We start from the raw sequence: 22,051 nt of genomic DNA on the forward strand, positions 1-22,051 counted from the left end.
ATGACCAGAAATTCCACTCCCCAGTATATACCAAGGAGAAATGTGTTCCTTTGTGTGCCAAAAGACACACACAAGAAAATGAACAGCAACATACTCATAACAGCCCCAAACTGAGGACAACATGAAGGTCCATCATGGATGAATAAACACATCGCAATACATTCATACAGTGAAGCAGTATAGAACAATGAAAACAAATGGATTACAGGTACCTACGATTACATGTTTGGTTCTCACAAGCTTAATGCTGAAGGAAAGCAGCCAGACACAAAATGAATCCATTTAGGTTCAAAAGCACTGAAAATAATCTGCAGTGTTAGAAGTCAGAATTGTGGTTTCTCTGGAGGAAAAAGGTAGCTGTGATAGGAAGGGGTAAGATAGGGGCCTCGGGGTTGTAGGCAATGGACTATTTCTTGATTTGCATGGTGGTTACATTCACTTTGTTATAATTCATGGAGCTATTATATTATTTGTGATGAAATAAAAATGTGTAGTCTAAAGCAAGTCAAGGAAAATTTACAAATTACATTTTTTCTTTGGACTTTGGCTTCCTCTCTCCCCTCTACTGTATATTGTGTATATGCATTACACATTGACCAAACCTTTCCATCAGAAGAAAGAACTACTCAGCCATATAAACAACATTCTCTGAGCATCAACAAGATTACTCCTTAGAAACACCCTTCCTTAATCTTGTCAGGTGGTCATGACTCAAGATCCACTACTCTCTCTAATGGGAAGAACAGGTCTTGGAAATTTCTGAAAGTCTATTCCTGGGTTTTAAGTTTTAATCTGGCTCAAATAGAATTTTCCATTTCTTTCTGAGGTTGAGTGATTTTTCCATCAGCACTTGTAATATGAGCAATTTTCCACATGTATGCTACACTTCAACATAAACTGCTTTTTTAGAAAGCCAATTGTGGGAATTCCTTGACAACCCAGGCTTCCCAGGTGGCACAATGGTAAAGAATCTGCCAACAAACGCAGGAGGTGCAGGAGATGCAGGTTTGATCCCTGGGTCGGGGAGATCCCCTGGGTAGGAATGGCAACCCACTCCAGTATTCTTTCCTGTAAAATTCCATGGACACAGGAGCCTGGCTGCCTGCAGTCTATGGGGTCACAAAGAGTCAAACACAACTGAGCATACATGCACACGCACACATACACACCATGGCGATCCAGTGGTTAGGACTCCATGCTTTCATGCCATGGATCCAGGTACAGTCCCTGGTTGGGGATCTTAGACCCTGCAAGCTGCTTGGTGTAGTCAAAAAATAAACAACATAATAAGCTAGTTGTGATCCCATTGAACTTCATATATTATCTCATTTTATCTTTACAATAATTATTTTAAATTATCATCATTGCTCTTTTTAAACAGTTAGTACGTGGAAGAGCCAAGCTTCAAACTCAACTCTATTTGATGCCCAAACCTATGAAACCCAAAGTAAAGGAAATACCAAAACTTACGCACATCCCTAAGATTTCCCTGGTTCAATTTCTTTCTCTCTTAGATCATCTTCTACTTTTCCCATCCTACATTCTCACTCCATCCTCTGGGAAAGAGTGCTCAAGAGTTTAGCCATGGAACCTTTGCTTTAGTTACTAGTTGGAAATACAGTCATTTGTTCTATCAAAGAGGAAAACATTCACCATGTCCCAACTGCTGTTTCTGGGAGGAGGGATCTGAAAGAGTGAGTGCCCTTTCTTGGCTGAGCTAGTGGGTGATCCTAGAACAGTAAAGGTGGACCAGCGGAAAGAATTCAATGCATTGTAAGTGAAGGATGTGTGTTGTGGGGAGAGTGGTAGCGGGGAGGGCACAGAGGTTGGAATGGTAGAGTGGTGCTTGGTGGAGGATCCAGAGAACAAGCACTGGGCAGCTGGCAATAGATTTTAAGAAAAATGAGGTCGCCTGGATAGAAATTTTCAGTAAAAAAAAAATAGTGAAAGAATAGTGCCATATTTGTGAAAATGTGGCACAGGATATGGCATATCAAATTTCAGCCTCACCTCCCCAAAAGAAGCTTCAAAGTGAATTTTAGTGCTTATTTTCTCTAAAACATAAGACTACTGAAATACACAACCATTAAAATAAAAACATTTGTTCCTGTACCTCCTAAAATCAAATAACATGCACCCTTCATTTCAGCATACGAACTGAGCCCCATGAGCCCCACATGAACTTTGCAAAAATCCACACACCAGAAGCATTTTTATTTGCTTTACATTGCTTAAGTGAACTAGATCATATTAAAGATACCATTAAAATTCCTGTTAACAATTTTTATGAGTCAAAAAGCAGCATGAAATGACCCAGTTAATTTCTGTGGATGTGTCTGGTAAGCTGGCATGGTACCCATATATCTCCTTTATTATTCAGATGGACTCACTCCAGTGCCATAATACTTTGTTTTTTTAAAAATAATCAGCATAATTCTTAAATGCTCCTGTTCCCATGTGCTTTCCTTGCTGGAGCTTTAATTGTTGCATGTTGGCAGGAAAAAAAAAAAAAAAACATCACTCACTCTCCAATGCATTCCCCCACCCCCATCCCCAACTTGAAGCTGTGGTTCTTCTCTTTCTGCTGTCATTTCAGCTCTCTTATTAATTACATGTATCTTTCAGTAAGTCATAACCTCTATGGCTCTCATTTGTAAAACTAATAGGATGAATCACACAATTTCTGAGATGCTTGAAGCTCTAAATTTTTAATATTCTAAAGTTTCAGATTCTGTATTTTAATCTCTTGCTTTTAGTCCTCTGAGCTAAAGACCTTTACTAATATTTCCTAGTACACAATATATGATTCCTGAGTCACTGGTCCACATTTTGGAATTCCCTCTGCTTAACATCAATTCTCGAAGGCAATGGCACCCCACACCAGTACTCTTGCCTGGAGAATCCCATGGATGGAGGAGCCTGGGGTCGCAAACAGTCGGACACGACTGAGCGACTTCACTTTCACTTTTCACTTTCATGTCTTGGAGAAGGAAATGGCAACCCACTCCAGTGTTCTTGCCTGGAGAATCCCAGGGACGGGGGAGCCTGGTGGGCTGCCATCTATGGGGTCGCACAGAGTCGGACATGACTGCAGCAACTTAGCAGCAGCAGTAGCAGCAGCATCAATTCTTAGTTTCCATTTGTGTTCAGGAAGTCAGTCTCCCTCCCCCACAGCTCCCAGATACATAGTAAGTAGAAGCCTGTAACACTTGTGTCACCTCTGGTTTCTCAGTATAAGATGCAAAGTTTTCCTGGGCCATGTGTACAGTTTCCAATTTATGGACCATCACCCTAACTCCATGCAAGTGATGGTAACATGTCACAAAGTCCTGTGAAATACACAATGAACTAACCTATTGCCTAAACCATGAAAGAAGACACTTAGGAAAATCTGAATGGGCGTATGACATTAAAGGAAAATCCATTCATGGCTAACATAGCTTGTTAGCTATGAATGAAGTTTTTAAAAGTACTAGAGGCCAATGAAATATTCCAAGATATTTATAGCTCTCCCTGGCTGGTGGAGACAAGAATGTCTGACTCACCAGGAAGGGTGGCAAACAGCTCTATCACTTTATAACCAAGGGAACCTAAATTAGAAACAAACCAGAAAGTAGGCGGATCTTTATTATCAAGCTGAGGAATGGGTTACCCAAATTACTCCAAGTAGGGACGCTCCTGAGCTACTCCAAAGTTCTGGGTGGTGTGAATAAGCCCAAAGAGATGCCATACACACTGACAACTTGCCCACTCTGCTGTTAGGTTCTATTTACTACATGAGCCAGAGTGTCCCTTGAGGATGGTGGTCCTCGTGCCAGCCCCTAGTCCCAGGCCAGCTCTGAGGGACAGCCAGGGGAGAGAAGGGCAGTTCCAGATGCACACTAAAAGAGAAACTAAAGATGCACAGTTCATTTTGTTTTGGGAAAACACGAGGGCTTTCCCTTCTTCATCCTTTTTTTCTCCATTTTTTTCTTGGGTAATTAAGTGGCTGCCAGTTTCCCAAATGGTACCATTTTAATCTCACACACATTAGCTTCATTTCCTCTTTGGATGTTGAAGTACACAGTATGATGGTATACTTTTTAAATATCCTAATATTTAAATAATAAATAAATGTTTCAGGTCATTCGTTATAACACAAAATAGGAGATGAAGAGGAAAGGAGGCCCAGCTCTAGGCTGAGCATTTGCAGCAAAGGTTCTTCATCTAAACCTGGGGAGGTGGCAGGAGATGGAGGAGGATGTCCACAGATGGTTCGGGTGAGGAGGAGGGTCTGAAAGACTGTAGATGCAGAATTAACTGCAATGTCTTCTTCCATAGCTTTCTATCATCATTAGGCTTTTAAAGGAGTCTCAGAACACTAAGAGAAGGCACTGGCAAGCCACTCCAGTACTCTTGCCTAGAAAATCCCATGGATGGAGGAGCCTGGTAGGCTGCAGTCCATGGGGTCGCTAAGGGTCGGACACGACTGAGAGACTTCACTTCCACTTTTCACTTGCACACATTGGAGAAGGAAATGGCAACCCACTCCAGTGTTCTTGCCGGGAGAATCCCAGGGATAGGGGAGACTGGTGGGCTTCCATCTATGGGGTCACACAGAGTCGGACACGACTGAAGTGACTTAGCAGCAGCAGAACACTAAGAATCACCAACCAGAGTAAAACTAAGGAACGGTACCCCTGAGATCAGATGGTTCAAACGTGCCCTTCACTCAGGCCAGCCCTGACCTCAGGAGGAAAATCTGAGTATCCAGTGTGTGTGACTCACTAGATTCAAAGGAATGCATTTGACTTTAAGGAAAAGTAATCACAGGATGCAGTTTCATATCACGTATTATTTTTTTTTCAAAAAAATAACATGCCTGGTAATATATTTAGAAAAAATACAAGATATACCCCTATGTATCCATGTATTTAGTTTATTAAATCAGAAAAGAAAACTTGAATAGGTTTATAAGATATGTTCCTGGTAAGAAATACTAAGCATTTTAAAGATCTCGATTCTCATTCCCACCTTCACATTAATTTATAAATAAAGAAATTCCAATAAAAGTCCCAAAGGGATTCTTTCAAAATAAGACTAAGTAAGCTAAAGTTTCCTGGAAGAAAAAAAGAAGAAAACAAAAAAATTTTTGGAAGTATGCCTGAGAACTTGAACAGACTCTGAAATGTATTATAATGGTACAATAATGAAGATACTGGTACAAAATATATAAGCACAAAAAACTACACACACAAAGAGAACAGAAAGCTCAAGATTGTCCTAAACTTATCCTGGAGAGGAATAATTACTCCTGCTGCACAATTAGCTACTTACAAAACCAGAAGCTGCCATAGCTTTCTACTGCAGGCTAGGCCCTGAAATAAGTTTTCAATATGAAATGTACAGAAAGAAGAGAAGGAAAGAAGCAGCAGAAAGAAATCACTTAAGAAATTTAAACATAAAGCCGATATTTGAGTAGGGGAAGTCCTCTTAAGCCAAAAGAAAAGCCATACAATAAAATGAGGGTAGATTTGATTATATAAACATTTAAAATTTCTATACAACAGAAAATACAAGTAAAATAGAAAGCAAATAAGAGGGAAAAATAATTTCAGTGTTTCCAAAGTATTGATTTCATACTAAACAGGAGGGATTGGGAGTGGGAGGAGACGGGGACGACAGAGAATGATATGGCTGGATGGCATCACCGACTCGATGGACATGAGTCTGAGTGAACTCTGGGAGTTGGTGATGAACAGGGAGGCCTGGTGTGCTGTGATTCATGGGTTTGCAAAGAGTCGGACATGACTGAGAGACTGAACTGAACCGAACTGAAACAACTTTAGATAAAATTGTTTGGCAATTAACATGCATAAAAACCTGAAAAAGGCATATATACTTTTATTTAGCCATTGCACAAGCAATGTATTAAAGAAAACACTGATAAAAATATTTATGTTATTTTATCATTACACATTTCAAAAAATGAAATCTACAAATTTATCATTGTTAATGCAGAAATCAAAGATAGTCACCTTTTCAAGTATAAAAAGCAGTCTGTACAGTGTGATAAAAAAATTTTAAGTATTAAATTCACACAGGACTATCACAATTCAAAATGGTGGAAATGATACCTCTATGAAACACAATTTAGAGATTCTATTTTACTCTGTGATATTTCTAGATATTTCCAAACTTATTTTATTTTGTAATATTGGGAAACCACTGAAAGTCTCTGGAAGATTTTCTGAGATCAGTAAACAAAGCCTCAACACTAAGGTGAAGCAGGTGTGCAAAGGGCAAGGCTCTGAGTAACAGCCATTGTCTTTTTCTATGAACTGACTGGAGTAGAAAACACACCCTCCCACGGATACAAGGCAGGAGCTTTTCCTCACGCCCTATGTGGTCAGGTATGATGTGGTACGTGTGTGCCAATTATTTGCACAGAATGTCAGGCTTCAGAACCTTCTTTCACCGGAAGTCAGCCAGCAGTGTAACTGTGCTGGGTATCTTTCATTTGCCTCCCAGATCCACTCTTGCCCCTTCTGGGTCTTTTTCTGGGCTCTGCTGTCTGGCCCAAAGTAGATCCCAGTCCTCTGACTTCTCTTTGGATTTGGCCAAGAGAAGAGATGGCAGGAGACCAGAGAGCAGAAGAAGAAAGTCAGAGCATTTATTCCCCCAGCTCCCTTCCACGGGCAGGTCACCGTGAACTGGCTGCATCCCTCCACTGAAGCCCACGGCTCCTGCTGGGCAGCTCCCTCCACACCACTCAGTCTCCCTCTGACATTCTGGGTTTTCTAGCAGCTTCACCTGGCCCTGCCTCTGCAGGTGTAGGGCTGTAGACACTTCCCATGATTATTTGCCCCAGAGAGCTGCTCCGTCTCTCACTGCTTTTCCGAAATCCCATCCACACCTTTGTAAACCATCTCCAACAAACTGTCAGTCAAATCATCCTCACTTGATCCCTGACAAGACCCTGGCTGATACAGTAATAATATACAGAATTATCCAAAGACAAAATAAGTATAGCTAAGTGTACTTATTCTCCATAAAGCAAAATGAAAAGAAAAAAGTAACCTAATAGGGTCTAGAAAATTCTTTCAAGTTTGAGATAAAAGTTTAACCCCACGTTACCTCTATGATTTGACTATTCTATGATACCTAGATCCTTATTATGTCCAATCTTTTTTTTTTTTAATAAGACGTTAGGCCTGTTACAAACCCTTAAGTAACCTCACCACAGATGGGACACCCTGTTAGAGGGTGAACAGAAGAGATCCCTGGGGATCTATCTCTGATAAGACAAACTGCTTTTGCAGCATTAAAGTTAAGGTAGACATTGACTTTTTTTCTTTTAGGTTCCCCTTGTATTGTTTCACACCTTTTCACTTGGTTGTGATTGGGTTTTACTTAGCCCTGGGCTTCACAAGGTAACCAAGTTTACTCCACCAGATGTTTCTGGTCTGCAGTGCAGGAAAGCAGCAGGGACTCAATGTGACATAACCATTTAAGAATGTGATGAGCACACTGAAAAATTCCCAAAAAAAAAAATTCCTAAAAAATCCTAAAAAAAGCCAGACTATCCCACAAGCTTGTTTCGAGAGCAAACTCCTGTACTCAGGAGGAGGAAAGACAATTCTGTGAACATGAGGACTGTCACTTAGATAGTCCCCAGTCTGATTCCAAGGAATGGTGGTGGCGGTGGGGCGGGGGGGGGCACTGCGGGGGAGGGGAGAGAGAATGCTCTTTTCACTCATAATAGCTTTGAGGCATACCAAGCACAAAGCAGAATTGCATCGCTAATAATGTATGAAAGGACAGTACAGGGATTCTTTCTCATTTGAGCAGAACAATTCAAATACTGTGTGAATTAACACGGGGGACCCTCCCTGGTAGAGGTCAACTCCAGCACCTGCGCAAGTCCCTTGAGTGACAGCTCTGGTGAGGGCTAGTGGCCCTCTCAACTGGCACATCACCTGGGCTCTGAGAGCTCAGAGACTGGCAGTGGAAGAGCCCTTGATGGTGGATGCAGCGTCATCAGAATGGTATCAGAGGCTCCAGTGGGAGCCAAAAGCTTTAGCTGCCAAGGGAGTGAGTTTGTTGCAGTGTCAGCAGCTATACATGATGCTGATGGCTTTGGCAGTGGCAGAAGAGTGCATCCTTGACAGTTGGCACCAGCAACAGTGGTCAGCTTCTCTCACATGGCTACGAGGGCTCCAGAAGCCATAGTTTAAAGAGACAGCTTCCCTTAGATCAGCTCTTTCTTTTTATCCTTGAACAAAAGTGATCGGACTATATCAGATGACCGCTTAAGCCCTCAGAAAGACATCACTGAATGATAAACTCCGAACAGAGGGAAACACAAGCAGTGGCACATCCAAAGTAACCAAGGGCAGCACAAGGACAGTGAGAGATTCATGATGAAAAAAACCATCTCTGGCCAGCCCTGCCGAGGACTGGGCTCCAATGTTGACAGCACAGAACTCTTACATCTGTGCGCTTAATCGCTCAGTGTGTCTGACTCTTCATGATCCCGTGAACTGTAGCCCACCAGGCTCCTCTGATCAAGGGATTCTCCAAGCAAGAATACTAGAGGGGATAGCCATTCCCTTCTCCAAGGGCTCTTCCTAACCCAGGAATGGAACCCAAGTCTCCTGCATTGCAGACAGATTCTTTATCGTCTGAGTCAATAGCATACTTGAAATACGAAAGCTAGACTCCTACTATCCCATTTCACTGACTTAATGGATTACACATGCCAGGAAAATTAAAAGCACTTCGAACACCCTTAAATATTTTGGATCTAATTTTTCTAACTCTGTGCTCCCTCCTTCCCTAAGGGCAGGGAAACCAATGGAAATACCACAAAACGTATTAAGTTATAAACTGCGTGCTTATAAGACTCCAGATTTCTCAGCAACAGAACTTAAAATCACAAGGAAAATGTTAACTTCCTCAAGATTAGCAATAAATGACAAGGCAACCATATGCTGGTATTGAGTCACAGAGTAAAAAGTCTCCTGCAGGCATAGGGTATCTGCTTTAATATTCCGTAAAGTGTTATCAAGGACTGATGCTAAAGCTGAAGCTCCAATACTTTGACCATCTCATGTGAAGAGTAGACTCACTGGAAAAGACTCTGATGCTGGGAGGGATTCGGGGCAGGAGGAGAAGGGGACAACAAAGAATGAGATGGCTGGATGGCATCACAGACTCGATGGAGGTGAGTTTGAGTGAACTCCGGGAGTTGGTGATGGACAGGGAGGCCTGGTGTGCTGTGGTTCATGGGGTTGCTGAGTCGGACACGACTGAGCAACTGAACTGAACTGAAAGTGTCATCAGCAGAGTAATTACTGCTACAAGGTTCATAAGAAAATAAGCACCAGACCTGGAAGCATAGCAAGTGAGCCACAGGACTGCCACCCATGGGAACCAGCTGGGGACCTAGATGCCTTCTCCAGACAACAGTCAGTCTTCTCTCTGTAGCAAGCTGTCCTTGTGCCATCAGAATGCACCCAAGAGGACTGTTACTATTCATTGATCCCCCCTCCTTTCCCCTCATCTAATCCCAGACCGTAGATAGCTCTGAGAACACACATTTCATGACCAAAAAAAAAAAAAAGAGAGAGAGCTTGGAAAGCTACTGACTTTGGGTGTAATTGCACAGTAAGGTAATGACAGGACTCCTCTGAGCTTCTAGAAACAGAAGAGGAGAGAAAGCAAAGGTCGGGAATCTCTACAGAGTATGCTGCTGCTGCTACCGCTAAGTCACGTCAGTCGTGTCCGACTCTGTGCGACCCCATAGATGGCAGCCCAACAGGCTCCTCTGTCCCTGGGATTCTCCAGGCAAGAATACTGGAGTGGGTTGCCATTTCCTTCTCCAATGCATGAAAGTGAAAAGTGAAAGTGAAGTCACTCAGCCATGTCCGACTCTTCGCAACCCCATGGACTGTAGCCCACCAGGCTCCGTCCATGGGATCTCCAGGCAAGAGTATTGGAGTGGGTTGCCATTGAGTATAAATGCCCCCAAATATGATTTGACATAGACTGAAGAGTCATTTAGGACATTTCTTTCTCTACTCAGCAAATGCTCATTATCACAAGGAAGACTGCCACCCCATTATATACTAGGAATGAGAACTCATAGGATTCTGGTTTTTCACTAAAGGGAACTTCAGGACTTTTGACTGTTCAAACGGTGCCAGATTATGGAAAAGACAACTTGGTAGGTGGTCAGTACTGCAGTCATAAGCATTCTGATTTTGGAAAAATCAAATGTAGGCAAGAAGAATGAAATAGGAATATACATTTTCACCAAGGCTATGACAGCTTTCACTCTTTAAATCAAGCAGGCCAGAAAAAAATGTCATCAAGTAGTCGTCTTGGGGGTAGTCAGACATTTGCAACTGTCCAAGTGGAGGCTAGAACTGAGATCCATTTGTCCCATCACTTACTGATTGTAACTTCATCATCTTTCAAAAAGCCTGCAGATTACTAGATCATCCCAACTTTGATCCACTAATGTCAACCAATCAACCAGTAAGAACTGAAAGAAGTACTTCTTTTGTATAACCATACAGACTGGTAATATATACAGATCCCTAAGACAATCAGCAAAATGTAAGCCTATATAAGAAATCTTCAAATATCAGGAAGAAGACAAAGAGGTTTCCTCAGAGATACATAAAAACACACATATATACAATTAAGACATAACCTCCTCCCATTTTTTTTTTTTAATTTCATGTGAACCCTTCGCTTACAAAGTAAAAATATCTAGATTCCCATTCTATTTAAATACATTCAAGCAAAGCTCTGGGGAAAATTTCCAGGGAATTAGATTGCTTCGAAATTGGCCATGCATTAAATAAAGCTTTGTCTAACAAAAGTGAAAGAGTAACTGATGGTATCTGTACATTGACTCTGCACGAGGTTCCTGTGGCTCAAAAGCATTACTCGAAGACAAAGAACAAGTCGTATTCCAGCTCTGGAGACTCACACTCTGCCTCTGCCAGAGCCCTGACGGCTCACACACTCTCTGAGGGCCAACCACCTGCTTCCTGAGGAATCTGTAATCTACCTTCTCCATTAGTCCCCCCAAGGTTCTCCTCCTTTACACAAGTGCCCCCCTTCATTCATTTCACTGCATTCACCTTTCATCTCTGAGAGATTCATTCCTGATTCCTGATAAGTGTGCCAGGGTTCACTGTAACATCGAAACCAAAAAGAAAAGCCTTCAGCATTGCATTTTATAATGAAACAAAAACTCCAATTCTCAGAGTCTACTGAGCTAGAACTAAAAGCCAATGCAGCAAGAGATTCATTCCTGAGACCTGGCTTCTTTTCACATTACCTGCTTCAGTGTACTTCAGTCCCACTTTTTCTTCTGTGTCCTTTGTCTTCGGTGGTGGCCAGACAGCCTGGAGTCTGCCAGGAATCCTATCATCCTGCTCAGTGGGGCTGTGGTCAGGCTGTGGGAAAAGTGGGCAGAGAAAAGTTCAATAAAATGTGACCAGAGCCAACTAAACCCTGAGAATGCACTCACTCCAAAATTAATTCTAATCGCCAGTTGCATATTGCTCTTACACACCGCAACTGAAACAACTCACTACAATACAACCCGTTTCCAGAAATGTAAAGTGATCAGCTGGAGTGGAAAAACGAAATAACTTAAGGCCAAGTATTACACAACCTTCAATAAGTGATTTTTAGCATGTAATTATTTTTTTAAAAACCATAAATACACTTTGAGCTGAAGATACAAATGTACTATAATTTGGTACATTTATAGGTATGTTTACAAATATATCCCAAACAACTCCAGGGTTAAAGATATAAACCAGCTTTGCACTTTCCATGAACATTAGTTCTAGGTCAAGATAACAATTCTGTAAGACATTCATATTGATCAATTCTTTTTTTTTCTTTCCAAAAAAAAAAAAAGATGAATGAGATGGCTTTCACATTCAAGCTATTTTTACAGGGGTTGATTTTACAACCAGAAGAATGCTATGTTGTATTCAGTTTTTAACTGCAACCCAAGATAAAGACCTTAAATTTAACATTTTAACTGATCCAATGTATGAGGGAATGATAATTATATTCAAGTTGAAACTAAGCAAAAAATTCTACTCACTGCCCTTATGAACTTTTAAGATCCACTGAACAAGTGCTTGCTGCTGCTGCTGCTGCTGCTAAGTCGCTTCAGTCGTGTCCGACTCAGTGCGACCCCATAGACAGCAGCCCACCAGGCTCCCCCATCCCTGGGATTCTCTAGGCAAGAACACTGGAGTGGGTTGCCATAAGCTTGCTAGTGCTTACAAATTTCCTGAATACTTTTGTAAACAATTGTAACAGTTTTCACTAATTAGATGGTTACTATGTGCTAACTTCATTTATTCTTCACAACTACCATAGAAAACAAAGGTTATTTTCATCATTTTGCTGATGAAGAGACTGAGGCTCAGAGAAGATCAAGGTCACCCAACCAGTAATTGGTGGAGTTAGAATTATAACCCAGGTCTCATTCTAAACCCAGTCCTCAATCAGGATGCCTTGTAACCAACACAGAACATTTTAATCACATCAAAAACATCTATTTGGCCAAGTGACCAATTTTCAAAGGAAAAACACCGTTTTCACAGAGGTATAATTAAGTGGGAAGGAAGTCTGGGCTACATTTCCATACTGCATTGATTCTGATGCTGCCTGGTTTTTAGAAGCACATTTACTATTAATGTTTAAACTCAGAGTGACAGTTTCCCTTTTTGATCTGCACATCTTTACTTAACACCTTTCTTACAACAACGCAGAGGAATATAAGAAAGAAAGAAAATGCTCCAACTCCAAACTCCTATCAAGGACCACTTAACTATATCATCTTTCACCTACAAGGTCACTAAGAGTAAGTAGGTAACTAAGAGTCTCTTTGACAGGAAACCTGAAAAGAAACATGGCCACATCACACTTAATGACAAATCACACAACCCAACCGCTACGTACGGTTTTGGAATCTGAGGGGCCATCCGCAGGCCTTGACCTTGACCGCTCAAACACAGCTCTTAGAGACTCTTTCTCATGCCTCATCTTGCGCTTGAGAGCTTCCAGCTCAGAGGTGTCAGCCGTGGTCCCCTTTTTGGGGGGACGGATGAATAAGGCTTTAAAGGCCTCCAAAGCAGTCTCTGGCGGCTTTGGCTTGACCTCTCCCCCCTGGGTTTGGGCTTCTCCAGGGTCGCTCTGACTCTCCTGAGGTGCAACACAGCCCATCTCTTCCCCCTTGGGCTGTTCAGGGTCCTCTGCCTTCGGTTCAGCTTTGGGGACGTCAATGTTGAGCAGCTGAGAGAGCTGCTCCAGGAGAGTGGGAGTGGCCTTTGGACAGCTTGTTTTCTCTCCCGTCTTCACTGCTGGCGGCCCTGCCTGTGCTAGGGACCGCTGGACTGGTTGGGTCAACTTGAGCAAAGCCAGGTCCCCGTCCTTTGGTTTAATTTCAGTGATGATCTCCCCGCCCTCAGTTGTGGCGCCCTTCTTCAGCACACGAAGCCCACTGAAAAAAGCTGGAAGCTGGAAGGACTTCTCTCCAGGGACTTCTCTTTTAGAAGAGGTATTCTTGGTGACACCAACACTTGAGTCCTGGTCTGCTACCACAGGTGGAGCTATGGAACCTTTTTCTCCAGCTTCTGGCTGACAGGGGCTGTGCTCTGTCTGAAGGCCACCTTCCTCGGGTTCCAACTTGCAGCTTATCTCCTGCAGAGTTCTTTGAGGACTTTCTCCACTGAGCTCTGCATCACCCCTGTCATCAGGGGCGGTATTTTCCCTTCCATCTCCTGGCTTTTCTCGGGGCTCCTCGGATGGCTCAGTTAAAACACCACCAGGGGATGTGGGGCTATCGGTCTTGCTTCCCTCTTCTGGTTCCTGGCCTCCATCATCAGAGTCAGAATCACTGGTGGTGTTCACCAGGGTCCCTCGAACCAAAATGACACTGTTTTGGTTCACATTCAAAGCAGCGAGAGGAAGCAGCTCTTGTCCAGGGAGAGAAATCCCGGCCTCTGCTTCTCCCCTAGGACTTCCCTCCAACTCCGTCTGCGTCTCCACCTTTGTCTTCCCATCATTTCCATGGTCAGGTGGAACCTGAGCCTCTGCCTCCTGCAGATTCGATCCACTACTCGGCTCCACCACTAAATTACGGAAGGCTTTCAGCACCGCATCTTCCTCTTCGGGTTTCACAGATTCCAATGTACTCGTGAACCCAAAGAGGGATTTCATAGAGAACTTGGTCAGGATCGACAGCGCCGGGTCAAGTCCGGCTTCAGGCTGTTCTGGTTTCGAGCCATCACTGCCATTCAGAGCGTTTCCAACTTCCTCCATGTCCCAGCAGTGCCCCGGGTGGCAGTTCTCACTTCTGCTCTCTCAGTCTCTGCGTTCCATCGGCTCTTAACTTCCAGGACGGAGAGCCACAGGACCGGCCGGTGGACTCCGCGCGAGCACACTTGGCCCGGCCCTGGTCCCTCCCGAGCCCTCCTTCCGGTTTGCGCGGGGATGGGGCGCCCCGGGCAACTGGAAGAAGTCCGCGGGGTTTTATGCCCATAAGCATCCGAGGCTGCGCACCTTACTACACACGGACTGGGAGGCTGCTCCTCTGGGACTTCCGTATTTATTCCCGGGGACAAAAGGCTTTTTGTCGTAGGGAAAATCAGCCTGCCCCCACTCATCCCAGCCCAGGATTTGCCACGAGCTCCGCCCCAGTGCCGGCGGTTCTCCTGGTGACTTTCAACTTCCTCATTGGTGAGCAAGGGAGGCTCCAGAGAGTGCTGAGCGGGCAAGCAGATCCTGACAGCCTTCAACCACCCCGCCAGAGCAGCCCAGGAAGTTCAAAAGTGAATCAGCAGAAAATTACTGAAATACTTCTTGTGGGCTCTCTTTTGCCATCTAAATCACGGTCAGAAGCCTGTGCCATCCAAGCAAAAAAAAAAAAAAACCCAAAACTAGCACTGCACACAGACCGACAGCCACTTACAAAGCCTGAAGCAAAGAAATATTTAAAAGTAAAGAAAGAAATAGATCATCTCAAAGTGCCAAGGACTCTCAAAAGCAGTTAATTTACTACCTTTGAAGCTTTTTCTTTCCTTTTTTTTTTAAGTGTTTTCTTCCGCTTCCCTGCAGGTTTCATCTGGAATGCAGATTTTAGCTTCCAGCGAAGGAAAACCAACAGGACTGGTTTCAGATTACTGCTGTTTTAGCTCTGCCCTGCTGTCACAGTGTTCTACAAACAGGTACTTAGGCAAGCACGCCCACCACGCCCACTGTCCACCAGCCTCAGGGTGGTAGAGTAAACAGCCCCAGTCTGGGAGGAATGATAACCCTCCACTTTCTTGGGCTAACCTTGGGCTCTGTTCAGCAGCTCTGACTTCCTAGCTTTCTTAGGAATCCTGCTGGCCAAAGGGCACCCCTCTGTGCTTCAGCCATTCAACCAACAAATTGAAACCTAGCATGGTACAAAGTAACACACAACCTGCCTTGTTAGGCAAAGCAATTCATTAAAAAGATCCCCAAGGAGCCACATTCCCCTAAAGGGAAAAACATCTGAAAGGTCTCTATCAGAGCTCTGTCACACACCCATTTGCCTAAAACAAAAACAGGAAAGACAAAACCACCACCAAACATCAGTTCAGTGTAGTTTCCAATGCTGTACAAGCTGGGAACCTGGCAATGAAGGACGTGGAAAAATTGCAGCTCTGTTTCCTAGCAGCATACCTGCCTCTTGGGGCAGCTTCCTGTTGTACCTGAAGGTCTCAGTGTTTACCAGATACTATTGAGTCAGCAGGCATTTAGTAAGCACCTGGAATGGATAAGGCACTATGATGGATCAAGAGAGCCAAACTGGCTTAATAGTCATCATGGTTTAAATATAATCACCGGCTCTCTGAACAAAGCTGCGAGAAGACTGAGCCCAAGCGTTAAATGCAGACAAATTTATTCTGCAAAACAGAAGCTGTAGCCATAAGCAAAACAGCTGTCTTGCTTTATCTGCAGCAGGGAATGGCTGTGGCTTCCACACTGCTAACTTGAATTGTGTTCGCCAATGAGAAATTCTGATCACAATAATAAATTTACAGTGCGATGTGTTCAAAAGAAACCTTCACACAAAAAGCGTACATATGATTATAGCCCATCAACTTTTATAGGAAATTAAAACAGTGCTTCCTCATCCCTGATTTGACCTTGTGTCTAAATGGATACTTTCCTGGTTGCTCCTGATCCCAGTATATTTTGAGATTAATAAATAGGGCATGGTTAATCAAAAGGCCACCACAACACTCAGGAAAATTCATTCATGCCATTTAAGCCTCGTAACAAGCTTCCTATCTAAAGGAAATGCCTGTTGATAAAATCATACTTCTGCTTCTTCAGGACAGAAAAAGAAAAAGGAATGATTACATCAGATCATAAGATCAGTCTTCTGAAGAACCATGCAGACCAGTCAACATATGGGTGAGGGGAAGAGACATGGCACATATTTGTTGTTCTTTAACTGAGAAAGCTCCATTTTCTCAGACATAATTATTGATTTCCAGAATAAGTTGCTAAGCACTTTCAGCATGGGCAAAATGGGACACAAACTAGAAGGCTCTTCTACACTACAACATGGAGTGGAAATACAAAGTTCTAGCACCTTCTTTCAATACCCACAGACATGAATACAATGTCGTGGGCATCTTGGGTCCCAGGGAGACAATCTGATTCCAGTTCCTTGGCTTAGGATAGGTAAGGTATTATTAGGTTCATTTTAAAAATGAAGCAACCATGGCCAAGAGAATGCAACCAAGCAAAGGTGCACAGCTAATAAGTGGATGATACAAATAATACATAACATTTACTAGGTGTTTACAAGCACTGTTCTAGTTGCTCCATGTGTATTAACTGATTAGTACATCTAACTATGGGCTTCCCTGATGGCTTTAGTGGTAAAGAATCCACCTGCGAAGCAGGAGACACAGGTCTGATCCCTTTGTGGGGAAGATCTCTCGGAGAAGGAAATGGCAATCCACTTCAGTATTCTTGCAGGGGAAATCCTATGCACAGAGGAAGTAAAGTGAAGTGAAGTCGCTCAGTTGTGTCCGACTCTTTGCGACCCCGTGGACTGTAGCCTACCAGGCTTCTCCGTCCATGGGATTCTCCAGGCAAGAATACTGGAGTGGGTTACCATTTCCTTCTCCAGGGGATCTTCCCAACCCAGGGATCGAACCCAGGTCTCCCGCATTAGAGGCAGATGCTTTTAACCTCCGAGCCACCAGGGAAGCCCTATGCACAGAGGAACATGGCAGGTTACAGTGCATGGGGTCACAAAAGAACTGAACAACTTAGCAACAAAATATCAACAATGTCTAACTATGAGGTTGGTATTATTTTCTTTTTCCTGTTTGGAAACTGAGGCATGGAAAGATGATGTAACTTGCTCATATTCACAAGAACTGGAACTTGAATCAAGGCAATCAGGCCACAGAATCCACAGTCACTCTTCTAAAACCCTGAGCTCTGTTTCCTGCCATAATAGGACTCCACATCCACCTGCATCTTAAAATGTGCAGGTGTGTCAGCCTGGTTAGGTGGTGGGGTCTCACTAGGGCATGTATTGTACCTTACCCTCTGAAATGATACCAAAGACTGACTTCATGAAAAGAAAAAAAATATGAGCGGGACCATTCTTTTCCCTTGTAAATTTAGAGGGGAAATCTAGATGGGCTACTTAGAAAAATCAAGCAAAAATTCCCTAGCTGGCTTGTCTATTGGTCACAGACAAGACACATAATCCTCAGGACTCAAATGTATCAAGAAGATTTCCAGTTTACCTATACAATTCTCCTTCATTTAGGAAACTGAACTATCACAAAGATGCATTCATCCAACAATCATTGTCAAGCACCAACTCTGTACAAGGCTTCCGGGACATAAAGATGAAGAAATTCCAGCCCTCCGCCTTGATGAAACATGAAGCTTAATAGGGGAAATCAGCCAAGAAAGAGGTGATTCTTGTTCAGAGACTGTAACTTAGTACTTTATACTCCAGACTCAGTTTAATTAGCAATAGGTGGACCTAAGACAATTTTGAATGAAAGCAAGTTATGACCATAAAAATATGAAGATAAGTAAGAAAGAGCAGCATGGCAATTTAAAGAGATTTTTGAATATTGACTCTTTCAGGACACTCATTCTTATGACCATGAGAAATGTTACAACATCTGGTCATTTAGGGAATGGAAAAATGTTTCAGACCATAGTAGTTTTCAAATAAGCAGCCTACAAGTCTAATCTTAGTTGGGCGGTCTTGAAAAATTCACCTATTTAATGCTCTAACATTCTCAGAGGGAAAAAGAATCACCTCTTTTGGACACTATTTTTGTCTTATTCTATGATACATGCTTTTAAAGTACCTACTACGCAAAAACAGCCAAGTAACAGCCAAGACTTTCTCCTTTACAACCTCATGTGATTCTCTTTTGTTCTAACCTCAAGATGCTTAAGTCCTCTAATAGCTACCTGTGCAAAAGGCCAGATTAAAAATTATCTACTTGGAACAACTAGTTGAAACAGGCATGACCAATATCAGGTAGGATAACTCACATGGTGCTTTGTAACTATTACAAAACAACAAACAATCGGTACCCAGCTTATGAAAACTGAATACAGAATTTATGTGGAGAATTTACAACTAATGAATTCTCTATGTTCCTCCCATCTCACCATCTTCTCAGATGGAGGCTGGAGCTAACTGAACCTCATGGCAATGAGAACATCATTCCAATAAACAACACCTGGAGAGATAAGCCTAAAAATAGGTAATAAACAAAAAAGAAGGGATATCATCTCCTGGAAGTAGTAGAACCTAGTGTCTTGATTCTCATAACAACTAAAGAAATGAGCATTAAAATATTTTCAAAATCAGTTTGCAGAAATGGCACACTGTCTAAAGCAAAAACTTCCTAAAGCCCCTTGCTCCCCACCTCACATGCTCTTTGCAGCACTCTGCCATTGTCATTCAGCTTAGAGAATTCCTTCCCACCTATTTTCTCATAAAACCCTCTTACTGGAGGGTCCCAGTAAGGCAAGGGAAAAGTGGAGCAAGTGAGATTAATTTCATAGTATTAGGCTAAATGATTCTCATGTTTCTCCTTATCTAATATGCTCCAAGTTCTGGGCCTGATTTTTCATGACTGCTTCCAGTTTCTAGGGATTCAACTAGGTTCATGGAATGACTGCTTAAGAAAAGTAGAAGTTAAAATTAGTAAGAGTATGTGAAAGTGCTGTACTCAATATGCCAGCAAATTAGGAAAACTCATCAGTGGCCACAGGACTTGGAAAGGTCAGTCTTCATTCCAGTCCCAAAAAAAGGCAATGCCAAAGAATGCTCAAACTACCACACAATTGCACTCATCTCACATGCTAGTAAAGTCATGCTCAAAATTCTCCAAGCCAGGCTTCAGCAATATGTGACCCATGAACTTCCCAGATGTTCAAGCAGGTTTTAGAAAAGGCAGAGGCACCAGAGATCAAATTGCCAACATCCGCTGGATCAGGGAGAAAGCAAGAGAGTTCCAGAAAAACATCTATTTCTGCTTCATTGACTATGCCAAAGCCTTTGACTGTGTGGATCACAATAAACCGTGGAAAATTCTGAAAGAGATGGGAATACCAGACCACCTCACCCGCCTCTTGAGAAACCTATATGCTGGTCAGGAAACAACAGTTAGAACTGGACATGGAACAACAGACTGGTTCCAAATAGGAAAAAGAGTACGTCAAGGTTGTATATTGTCACCCTGCTTATTTAACTTCTATGCAGAGTATATCATGAGGAACGCTGGGCTGGAAGAAGCACAAGCTGGAATCAAGATTGCTGGGAGAAATATCAATAACCTCAGATATGCAGATGACACCACCCTTATGGCAGAAAGTGAAGAGGAACTCAAAAGGCTCTTGATGAAAGTGAAAGAGGAGAGTGAAAAGGTTGGCTTGAAGCTCAACATTCAGAAAACAAAGATCATGGCATCTGGTCCCATCACTTCATGGGAAATAGATGGGGAAACAGTGTCAGACTTTATTTTTTGGGGCTCCAAAATCACTGCAGATGCTGACTGCAGCCATGAAGTTAAAAGACACTTCCTCCTTGGAAGGAAAGTTATGATCAACCTAGATAGCATATTAAAAAGCAGAGACATTACTTTGCCAACCAAAGTCCGTGTAGTCAAGGCTATGGTTTTTCCCGTGGTCATGTATGGATGTGAGAGTTGGACTGTGAAGAAAGCTGATCACTGAAGAATTGATGCTTTTGAACTCTAGTGCTGGAGAAGACTCTTGAGAGTTCCTTGGACTGCAAGGAGATCCAACCAGTCCATTGTAAAGGATATCGATCCTGGGTGTTCATTGGAAGGACTGATGCTAAAGCTGAAACTCCAATACTTTGGCCACCTCATGAGACAAGTTGACTCACTGGAAAAGAGTCTGATGCTGGGAGGGATTGGGGGCGAGAGGACAAGGGGACGACAGAGAATGAGATGGCTGGATGGCACCACGACTCAATGGACATGAGTTTGAGTGAACTCCGGGAGTTGGTGATGGACAGGGAGGCCTGGCGTGCTGTGATTCATGGGTTCGCAAAGAGTCGGACACGACTGAGCAACTGAACTGAACTGAATAAGATTATAGAAACTATTTCTATGGAAGAAATGTGTTTAGAGCAATGGACGGGGAAAAGTAAGTAAGTAAACTACGAAGAAAGATGTAAGTGAGGTAATGGGTGGAGATGGGGTTTTGGAGGTTCAGGAAGCATGTTTTAAATACGTGACACTTAACTAAGTGAGCTCTGAGGAAATAGCAACATACAAGTACTCAAAAAGACATCTGTTAAAGAATGAGGTGTCGGATGAAAGAAGGATAGGATAATGGAAGAAGATGGGGAGAATCAAATTGTTGGGAGGCTTAAGAGGACTTCAGAAGGACTAGAAATCAATCAGCTCATTAATGTGTTAAAGATGGAGACATTTGGAGTCAAGAGAAACTAGCTAACTGTACCAGTTCACGAAGCTCAAGTGCAGTCATAGGATACAGCATCTCTAAGTTCATTTTCCACATCCTGAAAATAGAGTTATGGGGCCAAACCAAGGGCCGAACTGGAGGCCTCCCTAGGCTTCTCCTTCCATTTCAGGCAGCGCTCTGCCAGGCTTCACTGTGCGAAATCCCCCTGCTATCTACTGCAATGCTTCAAATAGCCCCTCTAGCTCAGCCTCAGAAAAGCTAGCAGCTGTCTTCACTGATTGAAAACAAAACAGGCTGCATCTGCAGACAGCAACAACCGGACTCAGGGATTAAGGCCTTTTTCCGTCAAGCTGTCTTGGTGCTAAATGTTTCTAAGACTGGTTCCACTGAGCTGTATTCAAAGTTTCTGTGGAAGTGGGTTGAATGTTGGTAACAAACATTCCCTTCTCCTCTGAAAAGGAAGAGGAGAGGCCAAGGCATACTCATGAAGCTGTAGAAGAGTTAAGAACCTGGCCCTGGGTCCTGGGCTCACATCCTACCCTACTCCTGCAAGAAACTTGACCTTGGGCAAGTTATATAAGCAACCTGTGTCTCAGCTTCCTCTCCTAAAAACTTGGAATAAGAAAGGCTCCTTCTGTGTGGATTATTAGAAAGATTAAATAAATAAATATGTGTTTTGCATTCTCATCAGTGCCTGACACAAAATAAGTCCCATATGGATGTGATAGGTTTTCAGAAAAAAGGAACAGTTTTCTTAGGGGCATCAACTGATATCTAACAATGTTTTTTAACCTTGTCAATATGAAGCAAGTATTTATCCATGAAATGAAGGCCCAAGCAGGAAACTGTCCTGCCCAGCTCCCTCTTACCTATGCTCCCGGACAGAGGAGCCATTTGATCTGAAAAAGATTATTCCCTGTAGACTGTTGTTATTGTCGTTCAGTCACTAAGTCATGTCTGGCTCTCTGTGACTCCATGCACTGTAGCCCGCCTGGCTCCGCTATCCATGCAAGAATACTGGAGCGGGTTGCCATGCCCT

The 22,051-nt window shown here is 43.0% G+C and overlaps 1 protein-coding gene across 2 annotated transcripts in view; it reads right to left on the bottom strand.

Moving 5' to 3' along the window:
• FMN1 (formin 1) overlaps nt 1-22,051 on the bottom strand; it is a 474,559-nt gene that overhangs the window by 335,292 nt on the left and 117,216 nt on the right. The window contains exons 1-2 of one of the 2 annotated variants that reach the window (XM_055435909.2): nt 12,985-14,841; nt 11,336-11,453 (exon numbers count right to left, since the gene is read on the bottom strand). In XM_055435909.2, coding sequence (XP_055291884.2) covers nt 11,336-11,453; nt 12,985-14,346 — 1,480 coding nt within the window. In that variant the 5' untranslated portion in view covers nt 14,347-14,841. Of the gene's footprint in view, nt 1-11,335; nt 11,454-12,984; nt 14,842-22,051 lie in introns of those variants that run through there. The other variant, XM_088839831.1, reaches the window with a different exon arrangement.

This window comes from Moschus berezovskii, chromosome 9 (genome assembly GCF_049115385.1).
Source record: "Moschus berezovskii isolate FMDL1 chromosome 9, NW_MosBer_1.0, whole genome shotgun sequence".
Classification (NCBI taxonomy): Eukaryota; Metazoa; Chordata; class Mammalia; order Artiodactyla; family Moschidae; genus Moschus; species Moschus berezovskii.